Here is a 17132-nt window from a genome sequence, read left to right as displayed (position 1 = left end):
CGCGCTAAGGGTTCGTGCACTTATAGCTCGGCGTCTGGTCACGTGCTTATCACGTAATCTTCCCTACTCACGTGTTTGTGTGTTCTGAGTCTTACCCGCGCTTCCACTCAGCAAGCTGCGAAAAACAACAGCAAAACAAAAGGGATCACGGCACCTGATACTACTGACTTTTCCCCTGAACTGTAGTCTCAGTCGAAAACCAGCGACTATAGAAGTAGGACCCCGTGTGTTCTGGTGAATGCGGCGACCAGCTCCTTCTTCCACCCGTAATAAAAATAGGAGTTAGTAAGTGAGTTATTCGCCACCCGAAAACCAGAAAAAATTTGCCACGTCCGGAAATGTTTTTTCCCGCCCGTTCTTGTTGCTTCGGTCTTCATATCACTGAGTACGTAGTAATCATTTCTCCGAACAGAGAGCTGCTGAGCGAGCCCCGAGCTGTCACTCATCTGCTGTTCAAGTGAGCGCATTGCCTTCCCTTTACGGTGTGAATATGAGAGCGTTTTGTATCGGCTTCGGCCCGGTAGGTCCCAGTAGACTGTTTATGCCTTTGAACGGTGACTTATGCTTGCGACCCTATAGCATCAAGCGTGCTCGACCCGAAGCGCCTTGAGAACTGCAAACATCGCCAAAGCATAGCCTGGCTAGAGGTTTAAAGTATTGGCGAAGCGCAGCGCATATTATTCGTCAAATGTGATATGTATGGCACGTGCCTTATGCACTCTTCGGCGGCTATGGGAAAAAGAATGTCCCCTCAAAAGGCATCAGCACAACGATCTGAGTCTTGGCCTTTTGTTGAGCGTCTGAGTTCCCCTTTTTCTCGCGTGTGAAGTGTATCGGTGTCGCTGTTTGACCGTGGACGGTGGGAATGGGCCGCTCTGGGCCCGTTTGTATGCCTTTCTCTCTTTGAGTAATAGTAGCAGGCTAAAAGGCCAGTTTTTTGAACGTTCCTGTATTACATCCAAGGAAACAACTGCGATGAACCGCATGGCGGCAATCGTGAATCTCGATGGGAGAAAGCTTGGTGGCTGAACATTAGTTGCGGGGAGCCTCTTTTCCTGACACATAAAATGGTATAATATTGGTGCTCAGTAGGGCATCAAGGCTAGTGCTAGTTGGCGAAGATTTCGTTCCCCAAGCTGCTCTTGTAAAAAGGCGTGCATGCGGCTTCTGTAAGCGCTATTGACTTAGGTTTCGAAGAGCTCGATTTGACAACCGTAGCTGCAGTTACCCTAGCATTAAGCGGTTTGCTAAAGGCGCTTTGGTATTTCTCTTTTCACTGAGAAGTATATTCCGCTAACATCTATTCTCAAAATTGTCTTTGAAAGAAAGTGTAAAATATTCACGCGATGAGTTTCCAAAAGAAGTGTAACAAAGCATATGCTGATACACAGAGCGCCATGGATTCATTGGTAGATATCGTATCGAAGACTTCTGTAAACTTGGAGAATAAGTTAAGGTTCCTGAAAGAGCAGAAGCAACACTACTCTGGAATAAGACGCAACCTAGTGGATTATGACAAAGACAGCTACGATGACAATGAAGACGGCAACAAAAGAGGACTTGTGTTTGGAGAAATCATCATTTCCTCAAAAATATACCTAAATATTGGGTACGAGTACTTCGTGGAGAAGAGCCAGCTTGAGGCTATTGATTTCATCACCGAGAAATTGCGTCTCATAGATGAAGCCGCTGCGCGCTTCGAAGGGAAAATTCAAGAGGCCAAGGAAACGCTCAAGAACCTTAAGGAAGCCCAGAAATTAGAGGAAGATCAGGCATCGTCAGACAATCAAGATTCGTTCCCGAATCCGTCTGAAAACGAAGACGGCCTGCCATTCATGGAGATCAGGGAAGACTTGGACGAAGAGGGAAACATTTTGAGCAGTTCCGTGAACCCAACCGCCACCGCGCAACCTTCAAACCCGCGTATTGAAGAAATAAGTGATGAAACAGAAACTGTTGTTAGCGGCAAGCGGGCCACAGGAGATGCAGAACCTAGCATTCATAACGCACGCTTTGACAAGGGCTTTGACAAGGACTTCGAGCACCGCGTTCGCGATAAAACATTGAAAGATTCTACAGAATTCAGAGAGAAAGATGAAGCGAAAGCGGCCTCTGAGCCGTCGCCTATTGTAAAGGACGTGGATATAGAAGATCTGAACATCAAAGGGCCTAATATCAAGAAACATGGGCCCGCCATCGAACCGGGCGATATTTACACATTTGACGATATTGTTGCACAACTAGAGAAAGAAGATGGAATCGAGGGTGGAGACATTAAGGATGAAGATATACATTACGACTTTGATTCCTACAACCATAAAAGCCTGCTGAATGATTCAGAAAGCGAAGAAGATGAAGACGATTACGATGACTATGATGAATCTTCTATGCCCTCTATAATTCCTGGCTTCGCTCAAAGGAGGTTTTTGGATCAAATTAACCATTTAAGATCTCAAAAACAGCAGCCCCAGCAGCCTCAGGAGCCTCAGGAGCCTCAGAAGCTTCAACGCCCCTCACAGGTCCAACATGTCAGTGAAACTGTGAAAACTAAGTCAATCTTGAAAAAAGACAAGGGCGCTAAAAAAGCTTCTAAGAAAGTTGGATTTGCCCCTACGCTTGATGTTCACGAGATCGAAAGTGTCAAACGTGAGACAAAAGCAAACACATATATAGCCTCGCCATTTGCAGCACAATCTAGCGTTGAGGATATTACTCATGCTGATGCAGATGAAGGCTTCGATGCGGATCTGTTCGCTCAGCTGATTGGGGCCAAAGATTCCAATGAGGTTCATGAGAAATATGAAAAGGAGATAGAACAACAACCGGCAAAGAGAAAGCCCAAGGTTTCACGATTCAAGAAAGACAGGAATCCCTCGGCTGCAGTGGAAAGCACAAAATTTGCAACAAATAAAGAAGTGCAGAATCCAATTAACGGCCAAGCAGTTGAAGACATTATGGAGAGGGACCCTGAAGCCGCTGAGCGGGTGACGCAAGTCACCAAGGATTTTTCTAGAGTAAGGCTGGATAACTCCGGACCTGTTACCGGTGTCTTGGAAAGAGACAGCGAAACGGACGCGCCATCATCACCAAGTAGCGGCCTCTCTGCCACAAATATTCCGAGGAATTCGGAAGCCCTAGCCAACAAAGCTTCCAATCCAGGTTGGGACTCAAAATTCAAGAAGAATCTTAGCTCCCTGCAGAAACCTGTAAAGAGGCGGCCAGCCAAGGAAAAACTACCAGAGTTGCCCGAACAGGAGGAGATAGAAACAACAGAGCCCAAGGGGCTAGAATCACGCCCTGTTTTGGAGAAACAAGACCAGCCACAAGCATTCCCAAAGGAAATCAATGCTGCTGTCAACAACAACCCTTCTGAAGTGGTTCAAAACCCTCATGTCGATTTCCACAAGCTCGGAGAAGATCTTGATGATATGGCCCGTGCATATCTTCTTGGGCTATACAACAGCGATGTCGAGGACCCAGGCGCTGTTCTCGAGAAGCTGGGTGACTTGAACTCTTACAATAAAGAAGTCGAAACTCTTAAGGGCGAGATATCAACTTTTCTAAAAGAAAACCCACTCGCGACAGTCGATGAGGCTTCTGGCGCCGATGATGATGAGAAAGGGCCCATTATGACTGATGTAGTGGAGAAAGAGGTCGAGCTACCATCTGATTACGACGAAGTGGATGTTGAACTGAGCTCGGAGGCTTTGAATCACAGCGTGGCTGTTGAGTACCATAGACTAAGGGAAAGAATGATCGCGTCCCAAGGCACGATTGAGAGGTCCCCAGAGGAGCTTCAACTCGAAGCTATAGACGAATATGGAAACCCAATCAGAACAAGCAAGTTCAAGGCCAACAAACTTAGAATCGGCACTGATGAAAATCATGGTTAGACGGTACTAAATTTCCGTTCCTGCGAAGAAAACTACCGGCTCTTGTGATGCCACTTAAACTATTGGTCCTCTTAAACCCGACTTATACCATGTTTTAATACTTTCGGCTAACTTCGGCTAGCTTCCGACGCGATCCCGAACCCAAAGACTTCGCGCTAATGGCACGTGATCTTACTGGTCTTTAGATGTTACGAGGGCGCGATTCAGAGACATCGGGCGCAAGTATGGTGAAACAGAAATTAGTCCCTGGTGGCCCCGCGTTTGCAGTTAGATGTTGGCTGCACCTGCACTACAACCGGCCTTGGGAATTTTCATAAGCCAAGGAAGTTTTGGTGTGGCTCTCCGAGCCCTTGACGCGATGCTCTACGACAGTTATCGAATTCGGAGTGGAGGGAGACTATTTAGAGCGCAGTTCAGGGAGTAGAAGTAGCTGATTTTTAACGTAAGAGACGGTTATCAAAATTTCGCCTCTTTATCCTCGAGAGCTATTTAGTAACCGTTCTGGTGTTCTTTGCCAGCTAACATCCTTCGCTGCTTTCAAGAAACCGTTGCTAGTTCCACATAGCTTTTTTCAAGAGCTCGGCTCATTATCTAGAAGCGTTGATCAATTTGGTTGTACACAATGGAAACTGACAAGGTGTCGAGTGTTAGTGAAAGATTGCAGCTTTTGATGGATGTTAACCACGAGCAGCACGACCGACCATCGGGATCGTTGCTGACTCATCTAATCAGTACCCTGGACCAGGAAACTACTGCGCCTCCGACACTAGCCGAGGACGCTCCGAGTTTGCAAGAAGATGCGGCGGAGCGCACATTCACTGCCAGTTCTTACTACACCTCATTCGTCCCAGCGCGTCCACACGCAGACTACTTCGACTTCGACACAGAATACAACGAGAAAGCCAAGGATCTCTATGGGGATGTTGAGGAGGCAGAAGCTGCCGCGGGCCGCAGCGATACCGGCGTAGAGCGCCGACTGGAGACAATGGAAGAAAGCACCCTTGAGGCGTCACCAGTAGGACTCCCCACGGATGATCCATCAGATGACGCGGATCAGAACGTGCAAATGATTCTGGACAAGCTAGATACCTTCAAGCGCGAGTTTCGCCACTTAATAAAAAGAATGGATGAGGCTTCTCTGGTGTCACGCATATCGGGCTCCGCGACTTTGCCTGATATGACCGCCCGTCCGCGGGTCATGAACACTTTGGTTGGCGAAATTATAGATACACTACAGTCGTTCGTCCCCCAGCCGAGTCGAAAGCGATCAAGATGCGATTCTGACGTAGGAATAGCAGAAAAGGATGAGGAGAGTTCACTTCTCGATGCGGTGGCGAAAGAAACGCTAGAGCACGATCCCTGTTACGGTGTGCCGAACTTTGGCGTTGTTCTGATAAAATCACCCACCACTGTCTCGCAGCTTTGGAACGAATACACAAAGCTTCCTAGCGAATGGGCGCTGCCGGACTGGTTTGATGTAGCGTCGCAGCAGTCTTCCGGTGCAAACAACGCTAGAAGACCTGCAATACTCTTAAAGCGTCGCACTTCGATACGCGATCTTGAGAGGATATATGGTTCGTCGTGGCGCAATGGTGACAAAAACTTCTCACGCCAAGTCAATCGGCGTAAGAAAATTTGGCATGCAATCGAGGAGGGCCTCGAAAGCGGTATTCCTCTCGAGGAGTGCTTCAGGCTTCTTGAGTCTTATGTAAAGGAAAGAGGAAAAGGGTTAAGCTGGTATTATAATGGCGTTCCGTTCAAACTAGCGGAGCTTAGAGGTGGTAATTAGTTTTCCATAAACAATATTCTTTGGCGTGCATAAATGTCAGCGTTTCACTGCCACGTATTTAATCGTGATGTAATTTTTGTGTCACTAGTGCTGCACACTTTAAAGTGGTCATTTCACGCAAGAACATATATTCAGAATAGCTTCGGCCTGTCGACATCGTGAAAGCTTCTAACTGCCATGGGGAAACCGCTAACATGTCTCATAGGTTTGTGCTTTCTTAAATACTGTTCCTTAATCGGGAAACTTTAATTCACTGAGACTAACAATTGTACCAAAAGTTGGTGAAACGCCGGCCACCCAATTTCTTGCTTGGAGACTCAGTCTCTCCAATGCATTTATTATTCTAGTTTCTACTAACATTTCGAGCGACGGACTTGTTTCGTGGAAGTCTCCAAAGTTAGGTTCAAACTTTTATAGGCCCAACGAGTTTGTCAAGGAATTCGATGAGCTGGGATTAAAGCTCGAGGATACCGATGGTAATAGAAGATACAGCATCGACATGATAATCCTATCCTGCCTATCTTTCCCTTCTTTGAACCGTTATTGTGACCTGCTCTCGCGGTATAGCGGAAAACATACAATAGTTCTGGTGGACGCCAGCTTTGCGGCGCAGCTTGAAAAGCTGGTCCTTGACAAATTCTACGACACCTGCGCTTGCGTTCTGTCAGTGCTTTGTGATGTGGAGACACGCCAACTGTCGTCTGGGTCATACGCGCTGGTTAATGACAGCTGCAAGTTTTATCTCGGCCTAACTTACGCCCGCAAGGGGTTCAACAAACAGGCAAATAAGCAAGACAGGCTGTCAGTAAACCTCCAATGTGTTCAGAATACCTTTTTTGACGAAAGTTCTACGCTGAATGCAATGGTTGCGCAGTTAGAGGGCACTAATGTCGACACAATTATCAAACTGGCGCCCGAGGAGTCTTGTGAGATGGCGCTGAAAGTGTGGGAGCATATTATCCCACGGATTTCGCTCCACATACTCTCTATTGTTTTCGAGCAGTTTGACTACGATAAGCTGCTAGAAAACTCATCATCAAGGTTTATTTTTGAGGATCTGGTGAGAGAACTCTCCAGTATATGCTACGCACAATGTGGTGAAGTAAGCGAGAAGTATTTGAAATCGAAATCTGGGCCACGTAATCCACCCACCTCCGCCGAAGATTGGATTTCCCAATTGGACTTTGACAAGGTCTTGGAAGAGACAAAACGGCGTAAAAGACAAATGGATCGTTCAACAATAAATGAGTACCCTGAGTTTTTGACGCTCTCGTTTGAAGCCTATTGTTTTTACCACCGCTTGGAGTTTCCTGCACACATCCTCCTCCATCAGCCAATTCAACTAGCTAGCGCTTACCGCATCAATTATTCGAGTATCAACTTTCTTTATGGATTTTACTCGCGGCTTCTAGCGATTAGTGGATTCAGTATCGAAGGTGAACCAAATAAGGTCTCTGCCCCGTCGTTGCTTTTTGGAATAAGAACACAGCTGGCGAACCAGAGTGAGCAAACGCTGGTATCGAAACACTGTCTCAACGATGATAAAAATGCGCCTGGCTCCGCTTCCAAGTCTAAAGGTGTGAAGTCTAAATTGAGGGCAAGATTCAAGAAAATTGGGCATGGGAATAGGGAGAGGACTAGTGGGGCTACGTACAGCTCTGAGGACCCCGAGCTAAGCGATGAAGAGTCCGGCAGTTCTCTCGATAACTTACTGGCCGGCGACGCCCGTGATAGATCCAGCACAGACCCCGAGGACACGGGAGAGGCCCAGGCTGGTCGCGATTTTATGTTTTGGTGCAGCGAAGAGTTTCAAGATGCTAACTCTGAGCCTGAGATTGATGACAACGATAACTCCTCAATTGTAGATGAGTTGATCAAACTCCCAAACTTCCGAAAGCGCAACTTCCGTAAGCAGGGCACACAGGCAGAGCTCACGCTCACTACTGTTCCGCTTTTTGAGCAGGAAATTCGCAGCGATCCTTTTGCCATGTCCAGGTACTACTTCGACGCCTACAAGCTCGGCGATCCGAAGACCTTTTTATCGCTGAAAGAGCGCGACTCGCGGCCCGCGAGCGCGCGAAGGTTCCAGAGGCGCTACCCCAGAGAGCGCGCGGGGGTGACAGGCGCATCAACCCTCCCCGAAAACTACTTCCGTGATCATGTCGATCTCATGAAGCGCGTCAACATGGGTGGCATCCTCAGTGTTACAACTAGCCGCTACGGGCACGTGGACTCATCGCAAAAGATGCTCGACAACTGGAACCGAGGCCTTGGCTATCTCAAAACCTTGGCCCTGCGGGAAAGCGCCTCGCAAGTTGGTGCTAGCTGCCACGTTGTCCGAGAGCCCCCGGCGCGGCTCCAACTTCGTCATTCACGGAGATCTTCTTTCTCACCCGAGGTAGATTAACATCCTACCTGGCATGTTTCTAATAATTCCTTCCCTGCATGATCATGCAGTAGTATTCCATAGAGGAAGCTCAATTAATTTTAACTGAAAAAAAAAGGTTTTATAGCGAATCATCAAGTAAATCTACCTTGGCACTCGCAAGAGGCGGGGTTCTCTATAGATACCACCGAACATGTAAAACATAGTTCGTCCTCGTGCTGCGCCACCGGTTTAATAGGCAAGTTGCACGTTGGAACCGGTCCGCTATCCTATAAAACTGATACTGAGTTGAACGCGAAGTCGGAAAATAAGCTTGAGCACCCATGACAACAGGCGCGGGTGCAAATTCCGATCGAGGTGCGAAAATCCTTTAGGATTCGCGTGCCCATCTTGGCAGAAAATGCATACAGTAAATGGTTGTTGATGGTGCATGCCTCTATTATCTGAAGGTATCTCGTGGCAGCGCGAAAAAGGTCTGGTGATTGCCAAAAGTAGTAATGATTTTAAGTACTTTGGCGGTGGTGCTGCCTGAATGGGCGAAGTGTACTGTGGCGGAACTCCGAAAGAAGCGAGTTTAAGCAGGCGTTAAAAGCCAGTTAGTGCTCTATATCCGAGAAACACGAGTATCGGAGGGTTCGCAAGGCACAACCACGGCTGCAATCTTGGGGCTGTAAAATGAAAGATTTTCATTGCAAGAGAAAAGGCGGCGAGATCGGTGCTTACTCAAGCGGTGGCCCTAATCCTGGTAGGCGAGGTATATAATCGATCTGGATGGAGAGGAGGCGTAGTTTTTGATGGTGGGGTGTAGAGCACACTGTCGCACATGATCTTCGCACACACAGACCTTGACTTCCAGGAGACGAGCATGGGCCTTGCCAGGTCCTACCCGAGCTTGGACGCGGGGTCGCTGAGCGAAGGCGCAGAGCAGGAACAGCAGCCTCGCGCTCCCATAGAAGACGTTCTTGAGCTTATAATTTCTGGAACGGAATCCGAGCTTGATCCACCGATCTTCGAAGCGGAACTTCTCACTTCCGACATGGCCGTTGACGGACTACGACAGGACAGTATATTTTCGCTTGATGGTGACGCGGATTTATCACTACCGGATCTGCAGGAGACAGAAAGCTTTGACACATCGTTGGAGCAGCTCCCTTACGAGGCCTTCAATGCGTGTGCTGACCAGCCAGCGGAAACCCCCGGCGCACCGGCGAGGCCAAGGCTCTCGCATCGCAAGAGCAACCCATTCTATCTCCCTTCGAAACACATCAAGAACATGATATCCAAAGACAGGCACCGCCAGAGCGCCCGCAAGGTCGAGAGCGCTTCCCGGTCGCAGTGGGGCGGCGCGGGGGAAGCCCTAATTCCTGACCAGTGCACAAAGCCCTTCCTGGAGAGGCGGCAGACGATAGGCTAACGACTTGCCGGTCAAGCATATATAAGGTAAGGTCATTCACGTTCGTAGAAATTATAGAATAAGCGAACACGGTTATTTTAGAAATCTAGGGGTTTATCAAGATTGTATGAAGCGAGGCGTTTGTGGCACTGCCAAAATTTCTCGAAGGCCTTGGTTCTTTTTCTGGTATGAGCAGGGTGGCTGGGGACTCATTCGTAGAGGTCCTCGTCCAATCTCGCGGCTGGGTTAGTCTCGATGAAGTCGAGCGAAACCTTGTGGCCCAGCAATTCTCTGATGTTTTGCACGCCATACTTGATCATGGTTGGTCTTTCCAGCGATAGGCCCCAACCTAACACTCTCATGTTAGGAGGAAGACCCATGGACTCCAACATCTCAGGCCTGAACATACCAGAATTTCCGATTTCGACCCACTTACCTAGGCCCTCGTGCCATGAGAAGATTTCCATAGAAGGCTCGGTGTATGGGTTGTAGGTTGGCTTGAAGCGCAGACCAGTGACACCCATCTTTTCGAAGAAACCTTCCATAAACTGGATCAAGTCACCCAGCGTGATGTTGTAGTCAGCCAAGACACCCTCGACTTGGTGGAATTCAGCCAAGTGAGTGGCGTCCACGGCTTCGTTACGGAAGACTCTGTCAATCGAGAAAAGTCTAGTAGGCTTGGGGTCTTCAGCCAGCTTCTTCAGCATGTACGCAGACGTAGCAGTGGAGTGAGTCCTCAAGACAAGCTTTTGAGACTCTTCTGGCTTCCAGTCGTAACGGTAACCGATGGACTCAAACTTACCTTGCTCATGCACCGCTTTGATGTTCTCCAAATATGCCTTGTCCTCTGGCAGGTCACTCTTTATAGGGTCTTTCAGGTAGAAAGTGTCCTGCAGGTCACGAGCAGGGTGCTTCTGAGGCACATATAGAGCGTCGAAGTTCCAGAAACCTGTGTCAACGTATTGGTTGGCAGGCATTTCAGTGAAGCCCATCGAGAAAAAGATCTGTCTGAACTCCTCCCTGACCTTGTTAAGAGGGTGCAAGGCACCAGATTCAGGCAAGATACCTTCAGAGTTGAAGTTGTAGGGCTTGAATTTCAGGTCCTTGTAAGTTCCTGAGGCAACCATGTCGGCGGTGAGGTCCGTTTCCAACTTTGTGAGTTCTGTGGAGAAGTCTGCTCCCTTGGTCACGTGGAAGCTGATCTCCTTCTTGGCCGCTACCAGCTTACGCTTCTTGAGGTCGTTTAGGGTCTTGTCATTCACGCCCTCGTAGTTACCGTTTTTGATCTGAACCAGAATATCTTTGGTTTCGTCCTGCACGTCGTTAACCGACGAAATTTTGTCGCTGACAGTCAGCTCGTTGTCCTTGTTTTTCGAGATCCACCCGTTCTTGAACGCACGCGCCTGACCCACCTTTCCGTCGGCTCCCATGTGGGTAGCCACATCCTTGATTTGGAGCTTGGTGAACTTGTCAACCAACTGAAGTAGTCTGATCTCATGCGAACCCTTCCCCATAATCTCCTCACCCTCCTTGCTCAACGTATAGTAGGTTTTGTCCTGCTTGGTGTACTCTAGCTTCCCATGTGCCTTCAATGAGTTCAACGACGACAGCACCACTTGAGGGTTTATGTTAGGGAAGACCTCAAGCGTAGATTGGATCTCGCCCAGTTGGTCAAGTTTCTGAAGAATTTCCAGTTGCAAATCGGACATCTTGAAGTCTAAAGAAGCCGCTAGTAGCCCGCGATGGACTTCCTCTGTCCGATTTCATGCTCCATCTTACTTTGAAAATTTTTATGTATGAGAAACCTCGATCTTCAAGGTATTACCCGCACCTCATCTCTATAAAGAGAGACCCCTCGGCACTGCTACAGGGTCTCTTGGTGAGGCTCATGGGCCGCTGCTAACTTTTTGAATATGGATCAACGCCAATTGCAGCCACAAGGCTCGGCAGCATGCATTGCCTTGGTGTCAGAGACTCGCAGCGTTTCTCTAGGGCGCGGTAAGCTTTTTGAACGTCAGCAATGAGGTGCCCCTATCCTAGTGAAACATGCAGAGACCCGCGGTGTCCTTGCTACCGAGTTGTAATGTGCTTTGGTCCTCATCGCGGGTTGTGAAAAGGTCGAGCTTGGCGTTTGCATCCAGTAGCACTTCCTTTTTCAAAAACCACTTTTTCTCCTCCTGAAGAAGCGTGTTGTACTGTTGCAGCAGGTCCTTGTGAATTTCAGCTAGCCACCTCGCCTGCTGGTCCAGAGGAGCATCGTCTGCTATCGAAGCTGCACCTGCGGTGTCCCCCGCATCTCCCGCGTCCGCTGCGCTCTCAGGCGATTGCGAGTCGCTGCAGGATACCGGCTCTAATGTGCCCTGCTCGGCCAGGAACTGCTCGTTCATATTATACAGCCTCTTCTTGTAGTAGTTCGTCTTCATTTTCGTCACTTTTCCAGCTTTCTCCTTGAGGGCCTTGTTCTTGGACGTCGAGACGCTGCTCTCAATAAACGTGCCTGGTGTCATCTTCACCATCTCATAGTTGATCTTGAGATTGTCATCCACAGCTATGATGTTGCGTTTGTGCCTGCTCTTGCGCTCGTCGTCCACGTCTACAGCCTCACTGCTCTTGTATCGTCTTATAGCGTTTTGGGCATACCGAATCTGCGTATCCTTCGCGAGCAGCTCTGTGAACTCTCTAACTGAGTCTTCGCATATACTAAGCGCCGATTCATCACTCATTTGGTGGCTTCCGCTGTAGGCTGCGTGCGGGATTAGGTTAGTAAAGGGCAAGGAGCGGAAGATCTCACGAGCTCATGTAAACTCGTCTTCAATGCCTGCCTTTTTTATTACTTGCATATACACTTATTACGGACTCTGAAAAATTTCTAACTCTCTACCCAAGCGATGAGCTGCCCAGCACACGAAGAAAAGCACCCAAGCGCAACCTGAACAATGGCCTCTGACAGCATAGAAGACCTTTTTGCAGAGCTAAAGAAGCTGGAGACCGCTGGCGTGACGCACAGCGCTCCAGCCGGTGAGTCCAGCACGCCGGGCGAAAATGAAGGCTTTGACCAGGACAAGCTCGAGTTTGAGGACGATTCCAAGATTGCCCAGCAGCAGAAAACATTCAGAGAGATAGAGCAGCGGATGCGCAAACTTCCGCGCATGGAAACCGGCTTTGACAGCCTGACGCTGCCTGCAGGCAGTGCCGTGGAGGGAACTAAGGCGGTAACCAAGGTTGAGGACCCGGTTTCAATCCTACACTCGCGGAAAAAGGACGCTGCCACCAAGAAGCCCTCCACTACTGAGCAGTGGTTTACGCTGCCAAAACCTGAGCTTACAAGGGAGCTGAAGCGCGACCTGCTGGTGCTGAAACACCGTGCCGCGCTGGATCCCAAACGGCACTACAAGAAGGAGAAGTGGACTGTTCCAGAGCGCTTCTCCGTCGGCACTATAGTTGAGGACAAGACCGAATTTTACAGCAGCAGGCTGAACAACAAGCAGCGCAAGAGCACAATGGTCGGCGAACTGATGGACAGCGAAAACACCAACAAGTATTTCAAGCGCAAGTACACCGAGGTCCAGGCCAAGAAGACCAGCGGTGCCAAGGGTCACTACAGGAAGGTGCGCGAGAAGCGCAACAAGATGTGAGCGTGCCTCGCATCCCACGATCTGCATCCTCTCATTGTAACATACCATATCTGCATTCTGCCGACAGCAGATCTCTGCCCGGCGACTATGTACACATTTGGTGGCATTTTTACAGAGTATTTAAGTCTATCTCTTTGTTGCATTCTATAATTAGGTCCCACTGCGTTCTGCTTAGCCGCTCACCCCCCTCAACCTTCTGGGTGCCCTCCCAACTAATTAAAGCCAAAATACGGGGTAGACATAACTTTCTGGGGTATAAAAGAAGCTCGAAAAGCGCGCTTCGAAAACCTCAAACACACAAAACTTTCGCTCTCTTCCCTCCCTGGAACAAAAACGCCAGATAACCAAGTACAGCGCCGCGGCCAAGAGTCTGATGCAGATGTATTGAAACGTTGAACGACAAAGAACCTCGGAACTACTGGCCAAGAACGCGGGACAGACGCCTCTCGGCCTGGGCGGCTACATTTTCATCACGTGACGTCGCTCCAATTACGTATAGCATGATATGTGTGTCACATGCGGCATCAACATTTACGGCTCTTCATTCTTCCCCTCGTGCATCCTCGGTCTATATGCGGCGGGGGGTCTCGGTGGGGCCTGTTCTCGTCTCTATCTGTGAACCTCCTACTGCTGCAGACCGGACCAGCCTCGTCCGTTATCGCATGCGAAATCGGTGCTAAGGTCTTTATCAGTAGTGTCAATAAAAAAAAAAAATTGGATCAGTTTTCGCCTCTTCCGCTGCTGCGTTATCAGCTCAGCTTTTGATTGGTCTTGGTTACATGAAATTCCACTGCATTTTCTCCCTGCGTCTCTGCTTAGCGAACGGTAAGCCTTGTAGGGACGTCTGGCGGCGGGCAAGACCGGTTCCGGTTTTGGTGCATGGCTAGGAACTCAAAGCTGTTTCGAGGTCCTGCGCACTTAAGCATAGCGCGCATTCTGACCGGCGCCAGCTGCAGGTTCTCTTTGCATGCGCAGGAAAAAAAAGCATCGTTGTGGTACGGGCCTTCCCTATGATTGTTGACGCCGGCTTGGGCCAGTACGATAAGGTGAAGGAGCAGGCGCACATTGTAGCTTTTGCCTACGCGAAAGGCCGGCCACTACGTAGAGTATACACTCTGGGCGTTGTGACAAGTTGTCTTTCTTCTCACTCTTCACACACATATACATCCTTGAACACTACTGGTTCATCGGCCAAGCCAAGAGAACTTGCGGAAGCGTTTTGACTCACATCCCCGACGTCTAATCCCCGAACAAAACGATCTTTCAATTTTATAGCCCCCTGCCTTTCCAAGTCTGCCTCTTGGACTCCACTTTAGTTGAACGCTCATGACAGAGAGGAAAGAAGACGCTCGCAGCCGTGAGCGTCAGTGCCAGAAAAAGCTGCAAGAAGCGATATCAGACTCTTCGGCGGAGGCCCTATGGCACATGTATTCCAGCGCGCAAGCCTCGCTTCCCTACCGCGACCGCATGGTCAACCTGACATGGCGCATGCTTGGGGCACGCATGAGGAAGAACGTCCCAGTCGCCAGACAAGACCAGGATCAGCTGTACCCGGAGCAGGTCAAGTATTTAAGCCAGAGCGATAAATCGAGCCCTATGGTGCCCGAAGAAATTGATTACATGGCAGAGTTGCGGGAAATAAGAGGCCAGAGTCTCTCCACAGCTGCTTCGTCGACACTCAACATGCAGGCCACTGATGGACTAGCTGAGGGCAGAGCGTCATCTTCTTCGGCAAGTGCGCCAGTCAAAACAGAACCCCTTGAATCCAAACTCAGCATAAGCGACCAGATCGTTAGCGGGATGGGGCGAGGTCCGACCTCGGGCCCGACGCCGTCTAACTCCATGAAGCCATTCTCTCAGCGGGATATGGAACCATCGGCTCTTGGCTTCGACGACAATGTTCATTTCGGTTCATTCTCGAACATCAGCCAGCATGTTGGCTTTATGGCCGATGTCGACGTTGACAGCTTTAACATACTAGATGGCCGCGAATCGGCGTCGGGTCGCGAATTGAGTCACGAGGAGGATGAGGACATGGGAATGCGCGCAGCGACGTACTCTTCGCCGGCACTAATAAGCGACAGTGGGGTATCATCCGCCGACAATCCATCTTATGGTCAGCAGTCTATGTCAAATTCCACGCTTCTCAACAATATGGACCAGGCCAGTGCTCTTTCGACGGTGCCGAACTCGGTTACCATTGGCGGCCTGAACTCCAGTATCCTGGGAGGTCAGACATTCTTTGACGACCACGACTTCTTGCATCCAGTGAATGAAGGGAACCAAGATAACGAAAATATATTCCCACCACTGCACGCCACAAATTCACAGATTTCACTTCCTGATCTTTATGATAGAACATCCAACATTACCCCAATATCTATTAGACGGCCTAGCAGTGCCTGGCAAGCCCTGCCCAATGGTCTAGGTGCATCCGCCCCTGGCACATCTGCCATAGCGCCTAGCTCTCTTCCAAACCCACAGGTTTCTCGCCGCCCAGTTAGCGTCAATTCGGTTCGCAAGAAGCAAATCAAAAGCTCTAATTCGAGAAGAGGAAGTTTGAGCTTCACGTCTATAAATGGCGGCTCAATTCCAACGGGTTTTGTCGGCCAGCAAGAAAAGGGATCAAACGATGCGGCCCGGAAGCCAACAACCAATGAAGGAACCTCTGGGGCAAGCGCGTCAGGTGGGAAAACAGATACCAAGTGCACAAATTGCCACACAAAAACAACCCCATTGTGGAGGAGAGACCCCCAAGGAAATCCTCTCTGCAACGCATGTGGTCTTTTCCTGAAGCTGCACGGCGTTGTGCGGCCTTTGTCGCTGAAAACTGACGTGATTAAGAAGCGCCAGCGTTCATCAAACAAGGCTACTGCTGCAAATTCCTCCGCTGTTGTGGGGCAAGATAATTCACCTTCGAAAGATGCAGTGCAGAATTCGAAGAGTAAGCGTCCGCTAAGCAGAAAAAAGACGTCTTCAGTTAATATTCTGGGCGAGGCAAGGCCAAGTCTACCAAGATCTCAGTCATCCTTTTCGAGAAGGAAATCAAAGGCTAGTTTCAATACCCGGGACGCAGAGAATGCCAGTAGTGAGAGCGGGTCAGGTACCCCTACTCCAGTACAAGCGTCGGGAGCAGACACCCAAACAATGAGCAACACTGCCTCTGAGATGGACATCGACCAGCATTCTACAGCAAACGTAGATGAAGGCACAAAGCACAATGAATCCAGTTTTGACCTCATTCTTGAACAATGGTCTCAGCCCACGAACTCAGAAAATAACTCCGGACGCACTCATCCTCAGCAAGGATCACAACCTCAGTCAAAGCAGCCTGAGGGCCAGTCAGCCTTCTACTTTTCATCGTCACATGGGAGAGAAGGGAGGAGAAAACCAGAGCCTGCAAGCGGGCTTAGTGGACCTCAAAACCCAGCCGATAAAAAGAACGCAGGAGAGAATGCTAACTGGGACTGGCTCACTTTGAGCTTGTAAATCCCCAGGTTTCGTTATCAAGATCCCAATTACTTATTGTTTTGAACTTTTAGCCTAGAAACCGCATTGCATAGGACCTGTCTACAACAGCATCCAACCTGTTGCTGGAACGTGTGACCTGCACGTTCTGCGTCACTACTCATTTAATAGAATTCGTAATATTAATCTCATCATGTATCACTGTTTAGTGGCGGAAATATAGCGAGGATGAGGGCTAGCAGTATTTGTACTTCTGGCACAGCTCAGCTCCTGAAACCGCAGGAAAGCAGCTGTAACATTTATAAGTTTTTGTATCTGCTCGCCAAAACAAGACGAGATGGAGCGCAAACTGCGTGCGAACCGCCTAAACCTCATCAACTTGCTCACCATACTGACACTCTACAGGTTGCAACTTCAATCACGATTACATCGTAAAGCATTATGGTGTGAATCTAATCCAATTTTTCCATCAACAGGGCGTGTGGCGTAGTTGGTAGCGCGCTCCCTTAGCATGGGAGAGGTCATCGGTTCGACTCCGGTCTCGTCCAATTTTTTTCCTAACAGATTT

General features: G+C 49.2%; 8 protein-coding genes and 1 non-coding gene across 9 annotated transcripts; 7 read left to right on the top strand and 2 right to left on the bottom strand.

The window, feature by feature from the left end:
• Positions 1-1346: 1346 nt before the first annotated feature.
• Positions 1347-3893, top strand: BUD27 (prefoldin-like protein; the record flags this gene model as incomplete). Its single annotated transcript, XM_002551550.1, has 1 exon — positions 1347-3893. The coding sequence occupies one exon, from the start codon at positions 1347-1349 to the stop codon at positions 3891-3893; it is 2547 nt and encodes an 848-aa protein (XP_002551596.1).
• A 622-nt stretch (positions 3894-4515) lies between these two features.
• On the top strand, positions 4516-5682 carry KLTH0A03168g (transcription activator GCR1-like domain-containing protein; the record flags this gene model as incomplete). The annotated part of the gene is made up of 1 exon (XM_002551549.1): positions 4516-5682. One exon carries the CDS (start codon positions 4516-4518, stop codon positions 5680-5682), a length of 1167 nt encoding a protein of 388 aa, XP_002551595.1.
• A 499-nt stretch (positions 5683-6181) lies between these two features.
• Positions 6182-8089, top strand: OSW2 (Osw2p; the record flags this gene model as incomplete). The annotated part of the gene is made up of 1 exon (XM_002551548.1): positions 6182-8089. The coding sequence occupies one exon, from the start codon at positions 6182-6184 to the stop codon at positions 8087-8089; it is 1908 nt and encodes a 635-aa protein (XP_002551594.1).
• An 802-nt stretch (positions 8090-8891) lies between these two features.
• Positions 8892-9482, top strand: KLTH0A03124g (KLTH0A03124p; the record flags this gene model as incomplete). The annotated part of the gene is made up of 1 exon (XM_002551547.1): positions 8892-9482. One exon carries the CDS (start codon positions 8892-8894, stop codon positions 9480-9482), a length of 591 nt encoding a protein of 196 aa, XP_002551593.1.
• A 188-nt stretch (positions 9483-9670) lies between these two features.
• On the bottom strand, positions 9671-11170 carry FRS2 (phenylalanine--tRNA ligase subunit alpha; the record flags this gene model as incomplete). The annotated part of the gene is made up of 1 exon (XM_002551546.1): positions 9671-11170. One exon carries the CDS (start codon positions 11168-11170, stop codon positions 9671-9673), a length of 1500 nt encoding a protein of 499 aa, XP_002551592.1.
• A 327-nt stretch (positions 11171-11497) lies between these two features.
• On the bottom strand, positions 11498-12184 carry IES3 (Ies3p; the record flags this gene model as incomplete). The annotated part of the gene is made up of 1 exon (XM_002551545.1): positions 11498-12184. The coding sequence occupies one exon, from the start codon at positions 12182-12184 to the stop codon at positions 11498-11500; it is 687 nt and encodes a 228-aa protein (XP_002551591.1).
• A 213-nt stretch (positions 12185-12397) lies between these two features.
• FCF2 (Fcf2p) lies at positions 12398-13096 on the top strand (the record flags this gene model as incomplete). Its single annotated transcript, XM_002551544.1, has 1 exon — positions 12398-13096. One exon carries the CDS (start codon positions 12398-12400, stop codon positions 13094-13096), a length of 699 nt encoding a protein of 232 aa, XP_002551590.1.
• Positions 13097-14422: 1326 nt separating this feature from the next.
• GAT1 (Gat1p) lies at positions 14423-16585 on the top strand (the record flags this gene model as incomplete). The annotated part of the gene is made up of 1 exon (XM_002551543.1): positions 14423-16585. One exon carries the CDS (start codon positions 14423-14425, stop codon positions 16583-16585), a length of 2163 nt encoding a protein of 720 aa, XP_002551589.1.
• Positions 16586-17039: 454 nt separating this feature from the next.
• KLTH0A03014r lies at positions 17040-17112 on the top strand. The gene has a single exon. It is a non-coding gene; the product is annotated as a tRNA-Ala (tRNA).
• Positions 17113-17132: the final 20 nt, after the last annotated feature.

This window comes from Lachancea thermotolerans, assembly GCF_000142805.1.
Source record: "Lachancea thermotolerans CBS 6340 chromosome A complete sequence".
NCBI lineage: Eukaryota > Fungi > Ascomycota > Saccharomycetes > Saccharomycetales > Saccharomycetaceae > Lachancea > Lachancea thermotolerans.
The sequence above is the reverse complement of the archived record's forward strand: the minus strand, read 5'-3'. Positions and strand labels throughout refer to the sequence as shown.